This window comes from Zosterops lateralis (assembly GCF_965231275.1).
Source record: "Zosterops lateralis genome assembly, chromosome: 24".
Classification (NCBI taxonomy): domain Eukaryota; kingdom Metazoa; phylum Chordata; class Aves; order Passeriformes; family Zosteropidae; genus Zosterops; species Zosterops lateralis.
In genome coordinates, this window is record NC_139784.1 from 5,302,309 (window position 1) to 5,327,834 (window position 25,526).

Below are 25,526 nucleotides of genomic sequence, written 5' to 3' on the forward strand. Positions count from 1 at the left end.
CACCGTTCCTGTTTTCGTGGTTAAAATGAGCACCAGGGCATTGGGGGGCTAAATTTGGTCTCAGGGAAACCCAAAAATAATGTTCCCCACCCCGGAGGAATTTGCATCTCGCCGCTGCTCGAAAGGCAGAGCGGCGGTGGCGGGAGGTTTGTGGAGGAATAAATTACAAACCGCAAGCCCCCCCCCAAAAAAAAACCCGGCCCGGCCACCTGCCACCCACCCGGGGGGACCCCCGGCCTGGGGGCGCATCCGCCGCCCACCTGCAGCCAGAGGGGTGGGAGGGTCAGAGCAGCATCCCTTCTTCCCTCCCAGGACGGGGCTGGGATTATTCCCAAAATTCCACCTTGCCGAACTCCCGGAGCAGAGCAAGGCTGGGGGATTCATCCCAAAATTCCCACCTTGCCCAATCCCAGGAGCAGAGCAAGGCTGGGATTCATCCCAAAATTCCCACCTCGCCAAACCCCTGGAGCAGAGCAGGGCTGGGATTATCCCCAAAATTCCCACCTCGCCAAGCGCCCCCTCGTGTCCCACACTCGAGGTCACCCCAAGCTCTTCCTCCCTCAAACCCCCCCCGGGGCAGCCCCGCTTTTTGGGGGATCCGGAGGGAAGGAGGGGAGCAAAGGGGAGGAGGGGAGCAGAGGGGAGGGGTCGTGGTTCCCCAAATTCCCCAAACTCTCCGGGAGGATGCTGAGCCCCGCCGGGCCCCGCGGTGCCACCCAAGGGTGACAGCAGTGGGTGTCCCTTCCCCAGCGCCAGCAGGGCCAGGCCGGGGGTGACAATTCGGGTTCGGGGGCGCGGGGAGGGCGAGCAGACGCTCCTTAATCTCGGGGAAGGAAGCGGCTCCGGTTACGGAGCTGCCCGCGGTGTAAAAGGAGAGGCGACAGGAAGAAAAGTCATTAACATCGTTCCAAACCGCTCCTGCCATCCAAAACCCCTCCTGCTGCTCGGCCCCCGTGTCCCCTGCGTGTCCCCCGTGTCCCCTGTCCCCTCTGCCCCGCTGGTGGCATCAGGGGGGGTCCCAAAATTCCTCCTCATGGTGTCCCCTCCCTCTGACTCCTCCTGTTCCCCACCGGGGCCGTGGGAGGTGCGCGGGCGGTTTCCCCACAGTGTCACCGGCCCGGTGACATCGCGCCCGGCTGTCACCGTGTCCGGGGGGTGTGGGGGGGGATGGATGGCCCGGTGGGTGTGCAAGAGCGAGAGGGGTGGGCGTGCAAAGGCGGGGGAACGGGGGATGAGAGGGGCTCGGGTGTGCAAGGGAGAAGTCCCCGAGTGTGCAAGGAGGGCTCGAGTGGGTGTCTGGATATACTGTGAGTGTGCAAAGGCCACAGCCGCGGGTGTGCAAAGGTGTGTGAGGGGGGATGAGGGGGCTCGGGTGTGCAAGGAGGGCTCTAGTGGGTGTCTGGATACACCATGAGTGTGCAAAGGCCGCAGCTGCAGGTGTGTAAAGGTGTGTGAGGGAGGCTGAGGGGGCTCGGATGTGTAAGGGAGGGGTCAAGTGGGTGTCTGTCGAGTGTGCAAATGTGTGTGAGAGGGGCTGAGAGGGCGTGGGTGTGCAAGGGGGGCTCGAGTAGGTATCTGGATATACTGAGTGTGCAAGGGCCGCAGCCGCGGGTGTGCAAAGGTGTGTGAGGGGGCTATGGGGGGCTCGGGTGTGCAAGAGGAGTCCAGTGGGTGTCTGGATATACTGAGTGTGCAAAGGCCGCAGCCGCGGGTGTGCAAAGGTGTGTGAGGGGGCTATGGGGGGCTCGGGTGTGCAAGGGGGGTCCAGTAGGTATCCGGATATACTGAGCGTGCAAAGGCCGCAGCCGCGGGTGTGCAAGGGCCGCAGCTGTGCCCGTGTAAACGCACCGGGAGGGGGTCCCGGCTCCCCCCCGCTCTCCCCAGCCGCCCCCCCGGGCCGGGGGCAGCCGTGTCCCCCCCCCCCTGCCGTCCCCTCCCGCCCCGCTCCTGTTCGAGGCGATTTTCTTCAGCCTCGGCGGAGGAGCCGCGGCTCCCTGGGGAGCGCCGGGGCCCGCGGGCCCTGTCCGGCCGCTTTAGCGTGACGGGGGCGCGGGGGGCTCCGGGCTGGCGCCCCCGGCCCTTCCTTTTCGTCAGCGGGGAGGCGAAGGCCGGGGATGATGTGATGTGCGCTGCCCGGGCGGGCGGGGACAGGGGCGACACGTTGTGACAATGCGCGCGCCCCGCGGGGACGCGCCTGAGCGGGATCGCTGTCACAGCCCCTCCCCAGAGTGTCCCCCACTGCCACAGCCCTCCCCAGAGTGTCCCCACTGCCACAGCCTCCCCAGAGTGTCCCCCCACTGCCACAGCCCTCCCCAGAGTGTCCCCTCCCCACCGCCCCACTGCCACAGCCCTCCCCAGAGTGTCCCCACTGCCACAGCCCTCCCCAGAGTGTCCCCACTGTCACAGCCCTCCCCAGAGTGTCCCCTCCCCACCGCCCCACTGCCACAGCCCTCCCCAGAGTGTCCCCCCACCGCCCCACTGTCACAGCCCTCCCTAAAGTGTCCCCCCACTGCCACAGCCCTCCCCAGAGTGTCCCCCCACCGCCCCACTGTCACAGCCCTCCCCAGAGTGTCCCCACTGTCACAGCCCTCCCCAGAGTGTCCCCATTGCCACAGCCCTCCCCAGAGTGTCCCCCCACTGTCACAGCCCTCCCCAGAGTGTCCCCCACTGTCACAGCCCTCCCCAAAGTGTCCCCACTGCCACAGCTCCTCCCCAGAGTGTCCCCCCACTGTCACAGCCCTCCCCAAAGTGTCCCCACTGTCACAGCCCTCCCCAGAGTGTCCCCTCCCCTGCCCCACTGTCACAGCCTCCCCAGAGTGTCCCCCACTGTCACAGCCTCCCCAAAGTGTCCCCACTGTCACAGCCCTCCCCAGAGTGTCCCCCCATTGTCACAGCCCTCCCCAGAGTGTCCCCACTGCCACAGCCCTCCCCAGAGTGTCCCCCCCGCCCCGCCCGGGCCCAGGTCCGGGGTCCGGCCAGGGGAGGGGTCCCGAGGGTGGGGGGATGTGGGTGATGTGGGGACACGGCGGGGCTGGGCCCCTCTGGGGTGGGGGCGAGGGTGGTGCTGATGGATGGAAGGTGTGGGGAGGGGGGTGTTGCCCCACAGGTATCGGTGCTGCCCCACAGGGATCGGTGCTGCCCCACTGGGATCAATCCTGCCCCACAGGTATCAATCCTGCCCCACAGGGATCAGTGCTGACCCACAGGGATCGGTTCTGCTCCACTGTGATCTATCCTGACCCACTGGGATCAATCCTGCCCCACAGGTATCGGTGCTGACCCACTGGGATCGATTCTGCCCCACTGGGACCAATCCTGCCCCACCGAGATCAATCCTGACCCACTGAGATCAATCCTGACCCACTGCGATCTATCCTGCCCCACTGGGGTCAATCCTGCCCCATTGGGACCAATCCTGCCCCACTGGGATTAACTCCACCCCACTAGGATCAACCCTGCCCCACCGGGATCAATCCTGCCCCATGGGACCCCACCCTCTCCTGCACAGCCCCATCCCACTCTGTGAGGTCCCGCCCCTCTCTGCTCATCCCCAGTCGGATCCATTCCTGACCCACCAACCCCAATCCTGCCTCACCGACCCAAATCCTGCCCCATCAATCCCAACCCTATCCCACCAATCCAAATCCTGCCCCACCAATCCCAATCCTATCCCACCAATCCAAATCATGCCCCATCAATCCAAATCATGCCCCACCAATCCCAATCCTCCCCCACCAACCCCAACCCTATCCCATCGATCTCATTCCTGCCCCACCAACCCAAATCCTGCCCCACCAACCTCAATCCTATCCCATCAATCCCAACTCTATTCCACCAACCCCAGCCCTATCCCATCAATCCCAATCCTATCCCACCAATCCCAATCCTATCCCACCAATCCAAATCCTGCCCCACCAATCCCAACCCTGCCCCACCAACCCAAATCCTGCCCCACCAATCCCAATCCTGCTCCACCAACCTCAATCCTATCCCATCAATCCCAATCTTATCCTATTAATCCTAATCCTATCCCATCAATCCCAACACTATCCCACCAACTCAAATCCTGCCCCATCAATCGCAATCCTATCCCATCAACCCCAATCCTGCCCCACCAATCCGAACCCTGCTCCATCAACCCCAATCCTGCTCCATCAATCCAAACCCTGCCCCACCAATCCCAACCCTCTCCCCCATCCCCAGTCCTATCCCGGGCACTCCCGGGGGCTCCGGTGCTGCCCCGGGGGGCTGTGTGGGGCCCCGGGGGGCTGTGTGGGGCCCCGGGGGGCTGTGTGGGGCCCCGGGGGCGGCGGGGGCGGCAGGACACGGCGGGGACGGACACTGGGATGGTGCCAAGCGGCAGCGCCGGGAGTTAAAAATACCCGCGGGGGCCCCGCCGGCGGAAGTGGAGGTGTCGCCACCGGCTGCTCGGGGCCCCGGGGAGGGGAGGGGACACCGGACTCGGGTGTCCGAGCGACCCTCGGACCCAACACCGCCACCCCACCCAGGTGGGCGGCACCACCAGCCTGGTCCTGGTCACCCCCTCAAAAAAAACCCCCCCAAAAAACCCCACAGGAGGAACATCCTCATCCCTCCTCACCCCAAGGCGGGGGGGTCTCTGCGCCCCCCGCCACCGCCTCGGTGACAAGGAGGGGACCTTGGGGGAAATGCAAAGTGACAAATGACGCCCCGCGCGCGTTAATTGATGTGACGCGGGGCTGACACCGCGCTCGCACCCGGGGCCGGGAGAGAGGACACGGAGGAGAGAAATAATAATAATAATAAAATAATAATAAAAAAACCCTCCACACACAAACAAATTCCAATCGAATGTTAAAAATAGGTCACGGGGAAGGAGCCGGAGCCGGTTCCGTTTCAGCCGCGGGTTAAAAGGAGCCGGACGGTGACAGGGGGGGACAAAAGGAAGGGAGGGGGCGATGGAGGTGACAGGGATGGGACACGCCACAGCCCCAAATCCCACCAAGATAAGGCCACATCGTCCCCAAAACGCGGCTGTGACAGCCCTGGGGGGCTTTGGGACCACCCCCAGAGTTTTCCCGTGGGGTATCGGGGGGGATCCATCCTGGAGCGGCGCTGGGCTGTGACCCCACCCCCCCTCCCCCCGGGGGTGGCCGGTGCTGGGGTGACCCCACCGCTGTCCCCGCCGGGTCACCGCCAGTTCAGGCTGCCCGTGGTGGCCCCAGGACTCCCGGCGGGTGTGGCTGAGTTTTGTGCCAGCGGCCAGAGCGGGGCCAGCCGCGGGTCGTGTCCCCCTGTCCCCGTGTCCCCAGTGTCCCCAGTGTCCCCATGGCCGCGGTGAGGAGCCGCTCCCTGCGGACACGACACCGCCACTGCTGTCCCCAGGCACCGGGGACACATTTACCGCCCCTCCCTGGTGACAACAGCGGGCAGAGGGGGCTGCCAGGACACACAGCGATTTGGGGAGGGGGTTATCCCTTTCCACCACCCCCCCTCCCCACTTTTTGGGATGCTCTATGGGGGTGACCCCGAGTTTAACCCCACTTACAGACGCCGTCCCGGACTCCGATGGTTTGTGACAGCCGAGAAACGCCCCCGGGCGGGCTCTGGCCTTGCTCAGGGAGGGGAGGGGGCTCCTCCACACCCCCTCCCCATCCCCCGGTGTGTCACGGCGCGTTGGCTCCGTCACCTCCCCCGGCAGCGAGGGGCGGCCCGCGGGTCCCCGAGGGGCCGGTGGCGCTTGTCACAGCCGCGCTGGCGCTGGGCACACGGCAGCCGGCCTTGTGTTTGTGTTTGTGTTTGTGGTGTGGTTTTGTGTCCCCTCCCTCCCTCCAGCTCCTCTCAGCGCTGTCATTTGAGGCCGCGGCCCCCCTGTCGTGGCTCAGGGGGGACAGGGACACTGCGGGTCGCATCACTGGGGACACCAGGAGGGGACATGGTGTGGCCTCCCCCCAGATCTGGGATGTCCTGGGTCCCTGGTCACTGCAGGTGCCACCACCGCTGTCCCCACTCCTCACAGGAAGAGCATCTGCCAGGGGTCAGGAGCTGCTGGCACAGGTGACAACCTGGGGGACAACAGGGGACAGGGACAGGAGGGGACAGGAGGGGACAGAAGAACCGGGGGGTGAGAGGAGCAGCCCTGCCCGGGGTGGGGGTACCCCGGGGTGGGGCAGGGACGGGATTGGGGCACCTGGGGGTGATGTGGGTAACCTGGAGGGGTGGTGGCACCTGGAATGCAGCTGGACCAGGGGTGACCAGGGGACCCTGGAGTGATGGTGGCACCAGGACCCCCAGTGCCCAGGGGTGACAAAGGGACCCTGGGGTGATGTGGGCACCAGGATAACACTGGCACCAGGACCCCCATTGCCCAGGGCTAATGATCAAGGGTGACAAAGGGACCCTGGGGTGATGCTGGCACGAGGACCCCCAATGCCTGGCAGTGACAAAGGGGCCCTGGGGTGACACAGGCACCAGGGTGATGGTGGCACTGGATATTCAGCCTGGACACAGCCACCCTGGGGTGACACTGGCCCGAGGACCCCAGTCAGATTAAAGTGCTCAGAGGTGACAAAGGGACCTTGGGGTGATGGTGGCACCAGGATGACACTGGCACCAGGACCCCCAGTGCCCAGGGTGACAAAGGGATCCTGGGGTGACACTGTCACCAGGGTGACACTGGCATTGGCTATCCAGCCTGGACACAGCCACCCTGGGGTGACACTGTCACCAGGAGCCCCAGTTAAAGGAAGGCACCCAGGGTGACGTGAAGTCCCAGGGGTGACACTGGCCCCAGGACCCAAGACAGATGAAGGTGCCCAGAGGTGACAAAGGGACCCTGGGGTAATGTGGGCACCAGGATGATGCTGGCACAGGCAATCCAACCCAGACACAGCCACCCAGGGGTGACACTGGCACCAGGACCCCCAGTCAGATGAAGGTGCTCAGAGGTGACAAAGGGACCCTGGGGTGACACTGGTCCCATGCACCCAGCTGGATGAGGTACCTGTGCTCACCTCACCGTGCTGTGACCACCCTTGGGTGCTCTGAGCACTTTGTGACCACCCTGGAGTGCTCTGGGCACTCTGTGACCACCCTGGGGTGCTCTGGGCACTCTGTGATCACCTTTGGGTGCTCTGAGCACTCTGTGATCACCGTTGGGTGCTCTGGGCACTTTGTGACCACCCTTGGGTGCTCTGGGCACTTTGTGACCACCCTTGGGTGCTCTGAGCACTCTGTGACCACCCTTGGGTGCTCTGAGCACTCTGCGACCACCCTTGGGTGCTCTGAGCACTCTGTGACCACCCTGGGGTGCTCTGATCACTCTGTGACCACCCTTGGGTGCTCTGAGCACTCTGCGACCACCCTTGGGTGCTCTGGGCATTTTGTCACCACCCTGGGGTGCTCTGATCACTCTGTGACCACCCTTGGGTGCTCTGAGCACTCTGTGACCACCTTTGTGTGCTCTGGGCACTCTGTGACCACCCTTGGGCGCTTTGTAACCACCCTTGGGTGCTCCGAGCACTTCGGCACCACCCAGACACCCCCTGGGCAGGGGCTGAGCTGCGAGGCTGAAGCTCGTCACACAAACTCCGGTTCCCATCCGAGCCCAAGGCGTTGTCTCCAGGGGGGGTGGCGGTGGTGGCACATCCGCGGTGCCACCTGTGTCCCTCCCCCTCTTCAGGGCAGCCCCTCCATTTCTTATAAACGCCTCTGGGCACGGCTCGCAGTGACACGGCAGCTCTTTGGGGTTGCGGTTACACCCCGGGGCTTTGGCTTTGACTCACACCGGATCCCCGGCCCGGAGGGGCCTTCTCGGGGCGCCCACGGCTGGAAAGAAACGCTCAGCGCGGGGCAGGAGAGCCGGGCTCTTCCTCGCAGAGCCGTTTCCTATAAACGCCCAGGGAAGGGACGCGGGGAAGGGGCAGCGCTGTGTCACCCTGGGCACAGCTGGGGGGTCGCTGGAGCCTTTTCTTTCCTCCTCTTTCTTTTTGTTATTTTTCTTTCTTTTCCTCCTTTTCCTTTTCCCTCTTCACCTCTCTAATTTTTCTCTTTTCTTTCCCTCTCTCTTTTTCCTCCTTTCCCTCCTTTTCCTTTTCCCTCTTCACCTCTTTATTTTTTCTTTCCCTCCCTTTTTCTTTCTCCTCCTTTCCCTCCTTTTCCTTTCCCTCCTTTTCCTTTTTCCCCTTCACCTCTCTATTTTCCTTTTCTTTTTTTCCCTCTCTCTTTTTCTTCCTTTCCCTCCTTTTCCCCTTCCCTCCTTTTCTTTTCCCTCCTTTTCCTTTTCCCTCTTCACCTCTCTATTTTTTATTTTTTTTTCCCTCTCTCCTTTTCCTCCTTTCCCCCTCCACTACACAACCCATCCTGAGCAGAGCTGGGGGGTCCCTGGAGCCCCCCGTGGATTTCCTGATTTCTTGGGGTGGGTTTGTGATTTCTCTGGAAGGACAAATGAGGTTCCAGCGCGACCTTAGGGGACATCAGAGTGTCCCCTGTGTGTGACAGGGGGACAGGGACAGTGGGGACAGGGACAGTGGGGACAGGGACAGTGGGGACAGGGACAGTGGGGACAGTGCCACCCCTGAGCGGAGCTGGCTCTGAACCCCCAGCTCAGCACCAGGAGCATTTTTGGTCCCCGTGTCCCTCCCCTCTGCAGGAGACTTGAGCAGAGAGAGAATCATTTTAGTTTTTCCCCTAAATGATAAAAACGCTGAGAAAAGGGGAAAAAAAACACCCCAAAACAAAACCAAAAATAAAAAAAATCCCCCCTCAAGAGACTCAAGAGAAAGATGGAAAAAGAAACCTTAAAAGTGCCCAAAATAAGAGGGGGTTTTGCTGGAAAAAAAGAACAATAAAATGAAGTTGTCGCCCAGGAAAGGGTGAGGTGTGACACACTGGGGACATTGGGGACATGGGGGACAGGAGGGACACAGAGGACATTGGGGACATTGAGGACCCAGGGACAAGGGGGACATTGGAGACATGAGGGACAGGAGGGACATTGGGGACATTGAAGATACTGGGGACAGGAGGGACACGGGGGACATTGGAGACATGGGGACATTGGGGACATTGGGGACATGAGGGACACTGGGGACATTGGGGACACAGAGCCAGGTGTGTCCCACCAGGGCTGGGTGGCACAGCCAGGCTGGGTGGCCCGGGGGTGGCCCTGGGGACAGTGTCCTGTGCCATCCCCGGCGACAATTCCCCCCTGGGGACAGGCGGGAGGTGACAAACCCCAGCTCCTGTCACCCCAAGGTCCACCCCTGTCACTGCTGAGACAGGCCTGGCTTGTCCCTTGTCACCTCAGCCAGGCCACCAGGGGGACCGAGAGCCACCAAACGCCACTTTGTCCCCTGTCCCTCACCGTGGGGACAGCACAGCTTGGGGGGGGGGTGGCTTTGGGGACAGCGTGGGGGTGACATCAGGGTGCTCGGGCACCCCAGGGTGGGGAGGACACACCGTGGGACAATCCTGTCACCTCTGTCATCAAAGGCACAGCCCAGCTCTCTCAGGCAGGGGGGCAGCTCCAGGGGGAGGTGACACAATGGGGACACAAATGATGTCCCCGGACACCCCCACGTCCCCCCGCAGTCGGGGCGGGGTGGAAAAGGGAAACTGAGGCACAGGAGACGCTTCCACTCACAACGAGGTGGCCTCAAAATCTCCACAAGGCTCTGGGTGGTCCCTAAGGGTGACAAAGGGGGTGAAAAAACACCCACTGAGACCATCCCAGGACCCCTCCCAGGAGCAGGGACAGCCCCTCCCCAGACTCACAGGAGCATCCTGGGGACATCCCTGCCCCAGGTGACACCTCCTGGGTGTCACAGTCCAGGGCACCCCTTTGGACACTCTGGATGGTCACAGACCTCGGTAGAGAGGCCTGGGACCCGAGAACGAGGGTCTGGGGTCTGTGCAGGGGGTTTGGGGTCTGTCCAGGAGGGTCTGGGGTCTGTGCAGGAGGTTTGGGGTCTGTCCAGGAGGGTCTGGGGTCTGTGCAGGGGGTTTTGAGACCCTGGCCCAGAGCCCAGGAGGACACAGGCTTTGATTTCAGTCCATGTGAAACACAGGGAGGAATTGCAAGTCACAAACGTGTGACAGACAGTGGTGTCGCTATCACCAGATAGAAAGTTTTGTAGTTTTGGGATTTTTACCCTGTAGGTGAAGGGGGACGAGCTGGAAGAATTAGGGTGGAACTCTGGGTTCTTCTCCTTCTCCCCTGGCATCCGTTTTCTGCAGTGACGTGGACACAAAGTAGTTTCAGTGGATTTTGGGTCTGTGAAAAATGAGGTTCACTTTTTCGGTAAATTTTAAGAGATAGATTTAATAAAAAAAAATTAGGACAATTAGGAGGTAAAAAAAGGAAAGTATGGATGGGTGACTTGACACTCAGTCAAGTCCACCCCCTGCTATATCAGAGACATTCGTTAAATACTCTTTTTTATTGCATCAGTCTGTTGAATATTCATATTTTTCCATAAACAGTTTCCATATTCCAGGAAGTGTTTTGCATGGTCCCTTTTTGGGTCTGCCTTTTTAGAGCCTGCGGCTTTCGTGGCTGTGTCTTCATTATCACTTTCAGCTTGGGCTTTGGTCTGTGCTTTCTTCAGATGGGAGCTGCTGATAGTTTGTGTATCAATAGCAGAGTTTTCTTTACGTGTTTAGTGGATGTTATTCTAATTAAACAGACAGTTTAAGCACACTTTTATTAACTACTACCACTATGCCTAATTTTCTTTACTAATAGCAGAAATAAAAGAAACCTTATAGTCTATATCTTTACCACAATGTTAATAATAATATAGCACACATCTTGTGAAAAGCCAATTTTATAATATACATTTATAACAGGGTCAAAGCAGAAATGACCCTTCTGGTACAGGCACTGGGTATTGGTATGAAATGGTAAATAATAAGTGAACAATTATCTGAATAAAAGCAAAGTAACCTCCCATCGTGGGGAGAGTCACATCATGTCCAGGCTGCTGTGAACACCTTGGCCGGACACAGAGAATTGTAAAATAACAATTAATAAACAACACAAGAAACAAGAAAACCAAGACCTTGAGACTCCACTTCATCCCTTCATTCTCAAGCAGATTTAAACCTTCAGAGGTCACAGAGAGCTGAAAAAGACCCAGCAGAACCACCAGCCTGGAATCTCGGGTGAAAAGGAAACATAAACCCGAGACTTTGGGTTCTTCTTGTTCTCCCCTGGCACCCATCTCCTGCAGTGATGTGGGCACAAGGCAGTTTCAGTTTTAGATTGGGTCAGAGTAGAAATGACCCTTCTAGAAATTACCCTTTGGTAGAGGCACTGGGCATTGGTGTGAAATGGTAAATAATAATTCAGTAGTTATCTGAATAAAAGCAAAATGACCTCCCATCATGAGAGGAGTCACCTCGTGTCTGAGCTGCTGTGAACACCTTGACTGGACACAGAGAATTGTAAGATGGCAATTAATAAACAACACAAGAAACCAAGAAAGCCAAGACCTTGAGACTCCACTTCATTCTCGTGCCAAGCACAGACCCAAAGCCTTCAGAGGGCAGAAGACAAAAAGACCCACCAGAACCACCAGCCTGGAATCTCGGGTGAAAAGGAAACATAAACCCGAGACTTTGGGTTCTTCTTGTTCTCCCCTGGCCTCCATCTCCTGCAGTGATATGGGCACAAAGTAGTTTCAGTTTTAGATTGGGTCAGAGTAGAAATGACCCTTCTAGAAATTACCCTTTGGTACAGGCACTAGGTATTGGTGTGAAATGGTAAATAATAGACACGTAGTTATCTGAATAAAAGCAGAGTGACCTCCCATCGAGGGGGGAGTCACATCATCATGTCCAGGCTGCTGTGAGCACCTTGGCTGGACACAGAGAATTGTAAAATAACAATTAATAAACAACACGAGAAACAAGAAAACCAAGACCTTGAGACTCCACTTCATCACTTCATTCTCGCCTCGAGCACAGAGAGGAAAAAAGACCCACCAGAACCACCAGCCTGGAATCTCGGGCAAAGAGAAACAAACCCCCGAGAGCTGCAGGGAGGGAGGGACGGTGGTTTTGGGGGGTCCCCGGGGGTTGGCGTGGGGTGGGGGGTGCTGAGTCACCCTGGCCGCCCCCGGGGGGAACGAGGACCGGGATGAGTAACGGCAATGCCACCGGGTGGCGTTTATCACGTCATTTCAAAAAAAAAAAAATTATATATTAAAAAAAATTAAGATCGAACAAAACCGGGAGATGGAGAGGGGGGGAAAGAAAAGGTGGGAAAAAATGAGGGCTGGGGACCCCCCTTGACCGCAGCTCCCCCCCCCCCCCATCCCAGCCCCAATTTGGGGACAGCAGCAGGAGGAGGAGGAGGAGCAGTCACAGGAGGTGCCACCACACCCCGATGTGGCATTTGGGGACAGTTTTCTGCAGCGTCCCGTCCCCGTGGGGGGTCACGGCGGCTCTGCCCCCTCCCCTCCCCCGGAGCCCACCGGGGTTGGGGGTTCTGTCGGCTCTTCCTGCCCCCCGGTGCCCCGGAGGACGCGGGAGATGGGGCGGCGATAAGGCGGCGATAAGGCCCCGGCACCGCTCCTTATCTCCTTCACACCATCGGCCCGAGACACTGGGAACCGCCTTCGCACCTGCCCCGGGCCGGGCTGAGCCTGAGAGACGGGACGGGACCCCCCCGCAGCCCCCCGGAGCCCCCTGGAGCTCCCCCAGAGACCCCCGGAGACCTCCAGAGACCCCCGGAGTCCCCCAGTGCCTCCCCCGAGCCTCCTGGAGCCCCCCGAGCCTCCTGGAGGCCCTTCAGAGCTCCCCCGAGTCCCCCAGAGACCCCCAGAGCTTCCCAGAGTCCCCCAGAGACCCTCGGAGCCCCCTGGATCCCCCCCAGAGCCTCCTGGAGTCCCCCAGAGACCCCCGGAGGCCCTCGGAGACTCCTGGAGAACCCCAGAGCTCCCCTGAGCCTCCTGGAGCCCCTCCAGAGCTCCCCAGAGTCCCCCAGAGACCCCCGAGCCTTTCCGTATTCCCTCAGAGACCCCCGGAGTCCCCTGGAGACCCTCGGATCCCCCCTGGAGCTCTCTGGAAACTTCCCGGGATTCCCCAGAGCCCCGCGAAGCTTTCCAGGCCCGCCCGAAGCCCCCCGAATCCCCCTCCCCCGAGTCTCCTGGATCCCCCAGAGACCCCCGGCGCCTCCCGGATCCCCCCCAGAGCCTCCCGGAGTCTCCCAGAGCCTTCTCGGAGCCTCCCGAATCGGCCCGAGCCTCCTGGAGTCCCTCAGAGACCCCTCAGGGGCCTTCTCGGGACCCCCTGAGGCCCCCAGAGCCCCCCAGAGCCCCCCAGAGCTCCCTGGATCCCCCCGGATCCCCCGGAGCCCCCTGGATTCCCCCGGATCCCCCGGAGGCCCCTGTATCCCCCCGGATCCCCCCGGAGCCCCCTGGATCCCCCCGGATCCCCCGGAGCCCCCTGGATCCCCCCGGATCCCCCGGAGCCCCTCAGAGCCCCCCAGAGCCCCTCAGAGCCCCCTGGATCCCCCCGGATCCCCCCGGAGCCCCCTGGATCCCCCCGGATCCCCCGGAGCCCCGTGCCCAGCCGGGCTCTTTGCCAGGGAGGATAAATCCCCCCGGGGGTGTCACAGCCCATAGAAAAGGGACTGCAGGACCTACAATAACACAGAGAAAAGGGGCCGGTGCTGCTGGGGGGAGAGAGGGAAGGACAGAAATCCCCCTGTTCAGATCCTTCCCCGGGAAAACTGGGAGAATCCATCGCTCACCCCATCCCCGGGACCCCCAAAAACCTCCGGTCAAGGTCCTGTCCCTGGTGTGGCCCTTGTCCCTTATTGACACCATCAGCCTGGTGGTATTTATATTTATTTATATTTATATTTATTTTTATTTTTATTTTTATTTTTATTTCTATTTTATTATTTTTATATTTATATTATTTTTTATTTTTATTTTTATTTTTATTTTTATTTTTATTTTTATTTCTATTTCTATTTTATTATTTTTATATTTATATTATTTTTTATTTTTATTTTTTATTTTTATTTTTATTTTTAATTTATTTTTATTTTTAATTTTTAAATTTTATAAAATTTTCAATTCTTATTTTTAATATATTTAGGTATATGTGTATATATATTTATTTTTATATATGTGCATATATATTTATTTTTATATTTATATGTATATTTATAAAAAATTTATAATAAATATTATATATATACTTTATATGCTTTATATTAAATTTTATATTTTATATACTTTATATGCTTTATATTAAGTATTTTTCCAATTCTGTGTTAGGGGGGTAGTTTAGTTTCGCTTCTCATTGTCTCATTTTGTGTCGCTCACAAAACAGAAGTAAATTTTTGATTGTAGTACTGATGTATTTGGATCTGAATTGAGTTGTGTGTTTTAATATTTTGTTAGTGTTAGAAGTGCTTTCTATGTAGTTTGTTTTAAGCTTAAGCCTTGTTGAGTATGAAGTTAAATTTAAGATTAAATTATACTTATATAATTTATAAGTATGTATATACTATAAATATATACTTGTATATATTATAAATATATACAATATATTATATATATACAATATATTATAATATATATATGTATATATTATAAATATATACAAGTATATATATAAGGATATTATTATACTTAATTATATTATTATATATACAAGTATATATATTATTATATATTATAAGTATATATAAGCATATATATTATATATAAGTATATATAAGAGGTATATTATTGTATAAATATATAAAATAAGTATATTATATAAGTATATATATAATTTATATTTAAATAAACAAGTATATTTATAAGTAAATTTATGTAATATAAATATACTTCAATTATACTTATGACTTAAACTTGTGAAGTTTAAGTAATAATAAATTTATATTTTATAAATGTAAAGTTTTGTCGCATGTAAGTTTTAAATATAAGCTTTGTTTTAAATACAAGTTTTGTTAAAATATGTTAATCCAGTTTGAAAAGCTCACATTGTGATCATTATAAGTTGCAAACTATTTTGTAAAGTTTTTTGTGTTTCATTTTAAAATAATAAATAAACCATGAGCGGGTGCCTTCCAGTGGACACAACAAATCCTCTAAAAACAACAAAAAACAAGCTAAGAAAACAAAAAACAAGAAAAGAAAACAAACAAAAAAAAGAGCTAAAAAAACCAAAACTAAAATTTTCTCATGGACTAGAATTAAAGACTCTTCCTGGGCTCTGTGCCAGGCACCTTCCCTGGACAGACCTCCCTATTTAGGTTTCAAACTTTTCTTCCTTAGTCCCTCAACTCCTTTGTGTTGGGAAAGATGGGGCAGGAAAAGCTTTACAAACATGATTGCCCAGTAAGATAATACTGAAAATATAAAACCTGTGAGTGAACTAGAAATGGATCTGAGCTCTGAGATGTGACCGTGGCAGGCAGGAGGACGGGGCTGAGCTGGAGATGGGCTGAAGGACAGAAAACAAAAGGACCCAAAGGTGCAGCCCCTCTCCACCCTGCCAAGGCATCAGGGAAAAGGTGGATGAGAAAAGCATCTTTAGAGTTCAGAATACGGGATGATGTGGTGATAGAGCAGTTCTCATGGTGCAGAGTCTGTAGGGTTTGTATCTCGTGCCGGTTGGTCACTGTAAATCAGAATATTAAACACAAAAGGAGATAGAATGGATTGTAACATTAAAAAAAAACAACAAATCTGAGGGATCAGAACCATCCCAGTCCTGCTGAAAAAATTCCCCTTTTTGGAGCAAACCCCAAAGGATCTGCTCTCAAGGAGCCTCTTCTCCCCCAGATCTTTCCCCACCTCCGATCCCGATTTTCCCTCGGGTCTCTCAGCAGCCCCAAACCCATTCCCAGCCTTTGATCCATTTCTACTGCCCTAGAGATTGTATTTGTTATAAATGTATATCATAAAGTTGACTTTTCGCAAGATGTGTGCTGTACGATTAATAATGTTACAGTAAGGATATAAGTTTTTTATTTCTGCTATTAGTAAAGAAAATTCGGCATAATAGTAGTAGTTGATATAAGTGTACTGAAACTGTTTAGTCAGAATAACATCCACTGAACATGTAAAGAAAATTCTGCTACTGATAAACCAATTATCAGCATCTACTATCTAAAAAAAATATGGACCAAAGCCCAAGTTGGAGGTGATAATGAAGACACAGCCACAAAACACGCATGCTCTGAAAAGGCAGACCCCAAAAGGGACCATGCAAAACAGTTCCTGGAATATAGAAACTACTTTATAGAAAAATATGAATATGCAACAGACTGATGCAATAAAAAGAGTATTTAACGAATGTCTCTGATAGGGCGGAGGGTGGACTTAGCTGAGTCAAGTCACTCGGCTGTACTTTGCTTTTTTATCTCCTAATCGTCTTAATTTTTAAAATTAAATCTATCTCTTAAAATTTACCAAAAAAGTAAACCTCATTTTTCACAGTGTTGTAACACTCTTTTCCTTTGCCCTTTTCACCTTCCCCACCTCTCTTACCTCCCTTACCCCCTTTACCCCTGTGATCTCCCTTATCTCACACCCTCTCTCTCTCTCTATCTCTCTTTGGGGCTTCCCCCCAGCCCAGGCTGGTGCTGAAGGTAAAACCCTTTTCACCCACAACCCTTGCAATAAACCCACTTGTTCCTACAATATCTCAGCTCTGCAGGGCTCCTTCTCCCTGCCCTCCAGGGATGATCCTACACCTTTGCTGAGGTTTGTGACCTTCCAGGGTGACTAAAGGAATTTGTCTCCTGACTTTAACATTCCCAAAATGGGCTGGGAGAGGGGACACGGCTGCAGGACACCCCAAACTTGTCACCCCCTGTCGGAGTCCAGGGCATCCCCTTGGATGATCTGGGAGCCGAGGAGGGTCTCCGGGAGTGTTTCCTCACCCAAGATTCAGGTTGTTAAAAGTCCTTGGCCCTCTAAAAGCCCCGAGTCACGTCGGAAGAAAAGAGAGGAGGGTTCAAGGTCTTGGTTTTCAGGTTTCTTGAGTTCGGGCTGGCTGCTTGTTGGGGGTTATTTCTGCTCCTTTTTTACTTTAAAGAATTTTTTCCCCATACGTTACCAAGGAGACCAAGTGTTGGATACTCAAAGAGTACTTGACCAAAATAAAGAGGTGGCCAAAGCTCAGTTGGGGAGATTTTTCTTTATCTGTTGTAAGTCCAGAAGGGAGGGGGCATTGTTTCTTATCTCTTTTCACTCTTCCACTACCCCCATGGGAATATCTTCTGTTAATGGGACATTAAAGCTCACCAATGACATCACACATGACATCATCCCAGTGTTTGTTTTCTTCTGTTCATGGGCCATCAAGGCTCACTAATGACATCACACATTTCATCATCCCAGTGTTCGTTATCTTCTGTTAATGGGCCATTAAAGCTCACCAGTGACGTCACACATTTCATCATCCCAGTGTGAGATGCTCCACCCAGGGAGGAGGAGCCAAACCATTCCCACCCAGATCAAAAGGAGCCTCAAGTGCCAGCAGACACTCTGGTGTTCCCACAGGACTCCCAAAGGGACACTGACTCATCTCTGAACCCTTTGGCTCCACAGGATCATCGTCTCCACTTCCAACAGAACCACATCTGCCACTCCAGGAGGGCTGACTTTGGACTGTTCCCAACGCCCCGACCAACAGGGTGTCAGGTTGAATTTCTGACTCTGTCAGGGTTTTCCAAGATTTCTTGTTTGTTTGCTTATTCTTTTGTATTATAGCATTTGTATTTTTAATGTCCCTAGTAAAGAACTGCTGTACCTATTCCCAAAATCTTCGCCTGACGGCCTTTTAATTGCAAATTTATAATAATTTGAAAAGTAGGAGGAGGGCTTACGTTCCAAGGCAGACTCCAATCTTCCCTGGCACACACCTGTCCATCCAAACCAACACACACCCCCATTTTCTGAGAGGCATTTTAGGAAAGGTTTTTATTTGGACTCGGTGGCGTGGCAGCGAGGGCGGGTCCCTCCTCCCGGGGCTCCTCCTGGGGGTCCTCCCCGGGTTTGTGGGGTTTGGTGGGGGGTCCCACTCCCGGGGTGTGCGCTGTGACACGGGGGGGGGGGTGTGGTGGGGACATGCAGCGCGGAGCAGCTCGGGGTGAGGGGGGGGACAGCGCTGTTGAACCCCCCCCTCTCTCCCGGCGGCTTTGAGGTAGATCGAACGTGGGGGGGTGATGAGGGTGGGGGGCTCAGGGTCAGCAGCCCCCCAGTTAAAGCAGGGGATAGGTTTGGGGGGCCTGCCAGGGGAACCCCAAGGAGCCCAGTGCAATTTTGGGGGGGTGACGAGGGTGGGGGGCATTTAACCAGCAGCCCCCCTGGTTAAAGCAGGAGGAGTGTGAGGATGGGGATGGAGGGGCTGCCAGAGGAACCCCAAGGAGCTCAGTGCAATTTTGGGGTGGGGGGCTGAGGGTCAGCAGCCCCCTGGTTAAAGCAGGAGGGGTGTGGGGATAGGGATGGTGGAGGTGCCAGAGGAACCCCAAGGAGCCCAGTGCAATTCTGGGGGGGTGATGAGGGGGGGCAGCTCAGGGTCAGCAGTCCCCCAGTTAAAGCAGGGGATGGGTTTGGGGGTGGCCTGCCAGGGGAACCCCAAGGAGCCCAGTGCAATTTTGGGGTGGGGGGCTGAGGGTCAGCAGCCCCCTGGTTAAAGCAGGGGGAGTGTGGGGATGGGTTTGGGGGGGCTGTCAGAGGAACCCCAAGGAGACCAGTGCAATTTGGGGGGGGGGGCGGGTATGTGGGTGCTGCTCCTCGGGGTTGGTTTTTCAGCAGCATCCATGTGGGGAGAGGGGAGGGGGTGGAATTTGGGGGGTGATTTTATTGTAAAAGATTGGGAAAGGTGCTTTGAGCCAGCAGGACGAGGCAAAGGGGACCGAGGACAAGCAGCTCCCCTGACCCCTGACCCCAAATCTGACCCCACGGGGCCAGGGGGAAGGGGAGATCCCCTTCTCCTCACCTGCATCCTGGAGGGGCTGGACCCCCTGGGATCCTCCCTGAGATCAACCAGTGACACTGGAGGGTGTCAGGGGACACACCCAGGGGACACCCAGGGGACACACCCAGGGGACACTCAGGGGACACCAGAGGACACCCGTGGACACCCAGGTGTCCCCTCTGGCCACCACCTGTCACCCCGACTGCAGCATCCAAACCTGGCATGGGGAGGGGGTGAACCCACTCAGAGGAGGCTCTGGGGGGCTCCAGGGGCTCTGGGAGGCTCTGGAAGGCTCGAAGGGGCTTCGATGGGCTCTGAGGTGCTCCAGGGGGCTCCATGGGGCTCTCTGGGACTCTGAGGGTCTCTGAGGAGCTCCGGGGGGCTCTGAGAGGCTCCGGGGGGCTCTGGGAGGCTCCGGGGGGCTCTGGGAGGCTCTGGGGAACTCCAGGAAGGCTCCAGGAGGCTCCGAGGGGCTCCAGGGGTCTCTGGGGAGCTCTGGGAGGCACTGAGAGACTCCAGGAGTCTCCGAGGCTCTCCAGGAAGCTCCAGGAGGCTTTGAGGGGCTCTGGGAGGTTCTGTGGGGCTCCAGGGGTCTCCAGGGAGCTCTGAGGGGCTTTGGGGAACTCCAGGAAGGCTCTGAGGGGCTCCGAAGAACTTTGGGGGGCTCGAAGAGGCTCTGGGAGGCTCCGGGGAGCTCTGAGAGGCTCTGGGGAACTCTGGGAGCCTCCAGGGGACTCTGAGGGGCTCCAGGAGACTCTGTGGGGCTCTGGGAGTCTCTGATAAGCTCCGAGAGACTCTGAGAGGCTCCAGGGGGCTCTGGGGAACTCCAGGAGGCTCTGAGGGGCTCCAGGGTTCTCTGGGGGGCTCTGGGGAGCTCTGGGGGCCTCTGGGAGACTCCAGGGGTCTCCGGGGGTCTCTGATAAGCTCTGGGAGGCTCTGAGAGGCTCCAGGGCTATCTGGGAGGCTCCAGGGGGTCTCTGGGGATCTCTGGGGGGCCTCTGGGAGGCTCCAGGGGGTCTCTGGGGAGCTCTGGGGGGCCTCTGGGAGGCTCCAGGGGTCTCTGGGGAGCTCTGAGGGGCTCTGGGAGGCTCCAGGAGGCTCTGAGGGGCTCCAGGGCTATCTGGGAGGCTCCAGGGGGTCTCTGGGGATCTCTGGGGGCCTCTGGGAGGCTCCAGGGGGTCTCTGGGGAGCTCTGGGGGGCCTCTGGGAGGCTCCAGGGGTCTCTGGGGAGCTCTGGGGGGCTCTGGGAGGCTCCAGGAGGCTCTGAGGGGCTCCAGGGTGCTCAGAGAGGTGTGGAGGGGGCTCAGTCTTTCCGTAGCTACTGAAGACTTGGAGGTATTTCGGGAGCCCGGGGCGCTCCCGGTGTGTTTCCATGCAGCATCCAAAGGTGGGGAACAGGGGGAGAAGAGGAGGAGAGAGAGAGGCTGGGCTCAGGTCTCAGATCTTGCTGTTCTCCAGGTGGGAGTCGATGTGTTTGACCAGGGCATCGTCCGGGTATCCGATGGGGAAGGCCAGCTGGCACAGGGGGCAGCTCCGCACCTCCGAGTCCACCGTCTCCAGCAGCAGCTGCGGGAGGGGCACAGAGTCCTGATGAGACCCCCCTGTCACCTCTGTCACCTCCCACAACCCGCCCAGTGACACCAGGCACCAAGGGGAAACTGAGGCACGCTGCCTCGGTGATGCCTGCCTTGTGTTTGTATTTATATTTATATTTACATTTATATTTATATTTATATTTATATTTATATTTATATTTATATTTATATTTATTTATATTTATATTTATATTTATATTTATATGTATTTATATTTATATATATTTATATCTATATCTATATCTATATCTATATTTAGATATGTAGATATCTATATATCACATATATATACACCGACATTTATATTGTATATTTATATTTATATGTATATGTATATAAAATAGAATTATAATATTAAAATTAATTATAAATTAACATATTAATTTATTTATATTAAAATATATAAATAAAATTAATTTATAGTGAATTATAAATATAACTATAATATTACAATATAGAAATTATAATATAAATGTTTATATTTGTATTTATATTTATACATATACATATATGTATATCTATATCTATGTCCATATCTATATCTCTACATATATATTTATATTTATAATAAATTTTATATTTATATAAATTTTATATTTATATAATTTTTAAATTAAATATTTTTATATATGCTATATATGCTTTATATTAAATTTTAGCTTTATATTTTTCAGGTTCTGAGCCCCACATTCAGTGTCACTCAGCTCTGCACAGAGCAGGGACACAAAACAAATCCTTTTCCTGCTCAGGACCAACCAAGGATAACTTTCAGCTCCAAAAGCACAAACAAGGGTGGCTGGAGGGAGGAATAAGGAGAATGGGACTTCATAACCTGAAGATGTAATTAGGTAATTAAACACCAATGTGCAAATGGACCAAAATTTATAAAAATGTAAGACAATGATCAATCAGCCATTTTTGTGACCATTCTTAGTCCAACTTGGGTGTAGCCCTGGCCAGGCCCTGTCCTGCTCAAGGTGTAACCTAGGGGCCTTTCAATAAATACAATGTAATATAATATAACATAATATAATATAATATAATATAATATAATATAATATAATATAATATAATATAATATAATATAATATAGCATATATTGCATTATTTATTATTATATTATATCATATTACATTACATAATATATAATATGTTCTATAAAATAATATATTCTATAATATATAATACATGTTATATAATATAAATATCTTATCTTATCTTATAGTATCTTATAGTATATTATAGTATATTATATATTATAGAATATATATGTATTGTATGTTGTATATTGTATTGTTTATTATTATATTACATTTTGTTATATTATATTATGTTATATTATATTATATTATATTATATTATATTATATTATATTATATCATATATTATATTACATTATTTACCCTCTAGCTCCGCCCACTCTCTACTCCACCCCACCCTTCCCAAGACACCATGCCCACCTCTCCACCATCACTCTCTCCACACCCCACACCCCAAACCCACCCCAAACCCCCTTGGGCAACCTTAGGACAAGGTGACCAAGCCTTACATTGATGGAAGGCCAGGACTGGGCGTGCTCCGCCCGGGCGTAGGCGGCCGCCGTCCGGTGCACGGCGTCGGCGTCGGGCACGGGGAAACCGGCACAGAATGAGGCGCAGCGGATGGCCCCAGCCTCGGGGCTGGGCGGGCTGGGCAGAGCCCACTCCTCCTCATCCGACGACTGCTTCTCGAAGCGCACGTGCTCCTCGAAAGGCTCGTGGGCGCTCAGAGGAGCTCCGGCACCCGCCAGATAAACCTCCCCGTATGGCCGGTGCTTGGGCAAGGTGGAAGCTTCTGGTTGCAGCCAGAGCGAGCGGCTCTGCTGCTGCTGCTGCTGGTACAGGGCCACGTTGGTCACCTCCGAGTAGCTGCGGCGGCCTTGGAAACCGGCCTTGATGTGGCGGCTGGAAGGTTTGGCGTAGCCCAGCTCCATCCTTTGGTGCGGTGATGCAGAGGTCGGTGATGGACAAGGAGTTGGAGGAGGAGGAGGATGAGGAGCTGGCGAGCGGCGTTGTTGGGCTGGAGACTGGCTGGGAGGTGGCACGGGTGAGCGGCGTTGCTGGGCCGGTGACTGGCAAGGGCCAGGGGCTGGAGAGCGGCGTTGCTGGGCCGGGGATTGGGTTGGGGGTCCCGGAGAGCGGCGTTGGAGGGCGGGGGATTGGCACTGGGGGCGTCCAGGCGGGACGGGAGAAGGGCACTGAGGGGCGGGCGAGCGGCGCTGCTGGGCCGGGGAGTGGCACTGGGACAGCGGGGAGTGGCGCTGGCCTGGCGGGGGGACAAAAGGGGACAACGGGGGGAATGGTTGAGAGGTTGGCTGGGAGCATTGGGGAGGTTGTGTGGGATGGAGTGAGGGAAATGATGGGGAGGATGTGGGGAATGAGGAAAATGTGGAGAATGTGGAAAATGAGAATAATGTGGATAATGTGGAGAATGTGGAGAATGATGAGAAAGTGGACAATGTAGAGAACGTGGAGAATATGGACAATGGGGAGCATGTGGACAATGAGGAGAATGTGGAAAATAAAGAAAATGCAGAGAATGTGGAGCATGTGGACAATGAGGAGAATGTGGAGAATGTGAAAAGTCTGGAAAATGTGGAAAATGGGCCTCAGCATCCTAGGGGGAGGGGGGTGATGAGGCTTTGGGGACCCCCAGAGGGATGGGAGATGTTGGAGGGAGGAGCAGTGCAGCCAGGATAATCCCAGGGATGGATATTCCCAGGGATGGATTCTCCCAGGGATGGATAATCCCAGGGATGGATATTCCCAGCCATGGATATTCCCAAGGATGGATTCTCCCAGGGATGGATATTCTCAGGGATGGATATTCCCAGGGATGGATATTCCTGGGGTAGGATCATCCCAGTCTGCTTCTGGGCCCACTGTTCCCAGGGATGATGGACACTCTTGGGATGGGATTCTCCCAGGTTTGGATGCTCCCAGGTATGGATTTTGTGATGGTATGGGAGCTCCCAGCTCTTGGAATGGGATGCTCACAGGTTTGGCTATTTAGGGATGGATCCTCCCAGAGATGGATGCTCATGGAATGGGATACTCCCAGGGATGAGTATTCCTGGGATGGGATGTTCCCAGGCATGGATCCTCCCAGGTATGGATATTTTGGGGTGGATACTCCCAGGTATGGATGCTCCCAGTTATGGTTGTTCTTGGAATGGGACATTCCCAGGTGTGGGTGATCCCACATATGGATCTCCCAGCTATGGATGCTCTTGGTGTGGGACCCTCCCAGGGCTGGACACCCTTGGGGCCTGAGACCCTCAGATCACCCCCATCTCCTTTTCCCATCACCCATCCCCTTTTCCCAGTCCCATCCCCTTTTCCCAGTCACCCATCTACGTTCCCTGGTCCTCCATCCTCTTTTCCCTGTCACCCATCCCCTTTTCCCTGTCTCATCCCCTTTTCCCATCCCTCATCCCCTTTTCCTGGTCCCCCATCCCCTTTTCCCGGTCCCCCATCCCCTTCCTGGTCCCCCATCCCCTTTTCCCGATGTTTTTCCCCCTTTTCCCAGTCTTCCATCCCCTTTTCCCGATGTTTTTCCCCCTTTTCCCGATGTTTTTGCCCCTTTTCCTGCCCTCACCGCCGTTGAGGCTTTTTTCCTGCAGCAGGGCCCGGAGGATCTGGCTCTGCAGGGAGCTGAGGTTCCTCAGCCGGCACAGCTCCTCCGTCAGCTCCGTGTAGGCCAGGGCCAGGTTCACCCTGCGGGAGCAAAGGAAACCCGGGATCGATGGGATTGGCCTGGGGAAAATCCCTCAGCGGGGATTAAATCCCGTTAAATCCCTCAGCGGGGGTTAAATCCTTCAGCGGGGAATTAAATCCTTCAGTGGTGGGGAAATCCTTTAGCAGGGCTTGACCTCCCTCCTGGAATTTATTATTATTATTTCAGGTTTTTTGGTGGGTTTTTTTTTTCTTTGTTTTGAATTCATACAACTAAAAAAAAATGTTTGGTGCTACTGCCTGGATGGTGCTTCCAGCATTCCTCTGGGAAATTCTTCTGGGAAATTCCTCCAGGAAATTCCTAAGGAAATAATGACCCAAGATATATTAAAAAAAAAAGCCACCTCAGGGTGTCTGAAGTTCCCTCTCTCCACCTTGGCCGACACCACCAGATCCAGAGGACAATTCCCCAAGGGGACACGGTGGCTCTGGGGGTGACACAGCCCCACAGGAATATAATGACCCAGGGTATAAAATAATAATGACCCAGGGTATAAAAAAAAGCCACCTCAGGGTGTCTGAAGTTCTCTCTGTCCACCCCACCAGATCCAGAGGACAATTCCCCAAAGGGACACAGTGGCTCTGGGGGTGACACAGCCCCATAGGAATATAATCACCCAGGGTAATAAAATAATAATGGTATAAAAATAATAATGACCCAGGGTATTAAATAAAAGCCACTTCAAGGTGTCTGAAGTTCCTTCCCTCTCTCCACCCCATCCAGATCCAGAGGACAATTCCCATAGGGTGAATTCCACGGTGGTTCTCAGCCCCGCTGTCCCCCCAGAACAAACCCCAAACCACCCCAAATTCAGTTTTTTTAAATCAAAACACCAAAGTTGTGTCCGCGGATCAGCCGGGATGAGGCGGGTGCCGCTCCCCGCCCGCCCCGGGCGCTTTGGAAACGCTGCCAAAATCATCAAATGGGTGTCGCTTTCCCAGGCGGATTCTCGAAGGGAGAAAAAGGAGCCCGAGGGGTCGGGGCTCGGCTGAGCCGATGTGACACCGCCGGCTGACAGCGCCCGGCACTGAGCGGGGAAAAGGGGAGGAGGAGAAAGTGAGGAAAAAACATGAGAGGAAAGGAGGGGAAAGGGTGTAAAGGGAAAGGAGGGAAAGGATGGAGAGAGGGAAAAAATAAATTGGTGAAGAGGAAAAGGAGGGAAAGAAAAAGAAGGAAAAAAGGGTGGGGGGAAGGGAAAGGAGGGGAAAGAGTGTACGGGGAAAG

At 54.1% G+C, this 25,526-nt stretch overlaps 1 protein-coding gene across 2 annotated transcripts in view; it reads right to left on the reverse strand.

The window, feature by feature from the left end:
* Window positions 1-20,370: 20,370 nt before the first annotated feature.
* TBKBP1 (TBK1 binding protein 1) overlaps window positions 20,371-25,526 on the reverse strand; it is a gene marked incomplete at both ends in the record, with an annotated part of 13,156 nt that continues 8,000 nt past the window's right edge. The window contains 3 exons of one of the 2 annotated variants that reach the window (XM_083877660.1): window positions 20,371-20,499; window positions 22,078-22,832; window positions 24,165-24,283. In XM_083877660.1, the coding sequence (XP_083733786.1) occupies window positions 20,371-20,499; window positions 22,078-22,832; window positions 24,165-24,283 (1,003 nt within the window). Of the gene's footprint in view, window positions 20,500-22,077; window positions 22,875-24,164; window positions 24,284-25,526 lie in introns of both variants that reach the window. The other variant, XM_083877659.1, reaches the window with a different exon arrangement.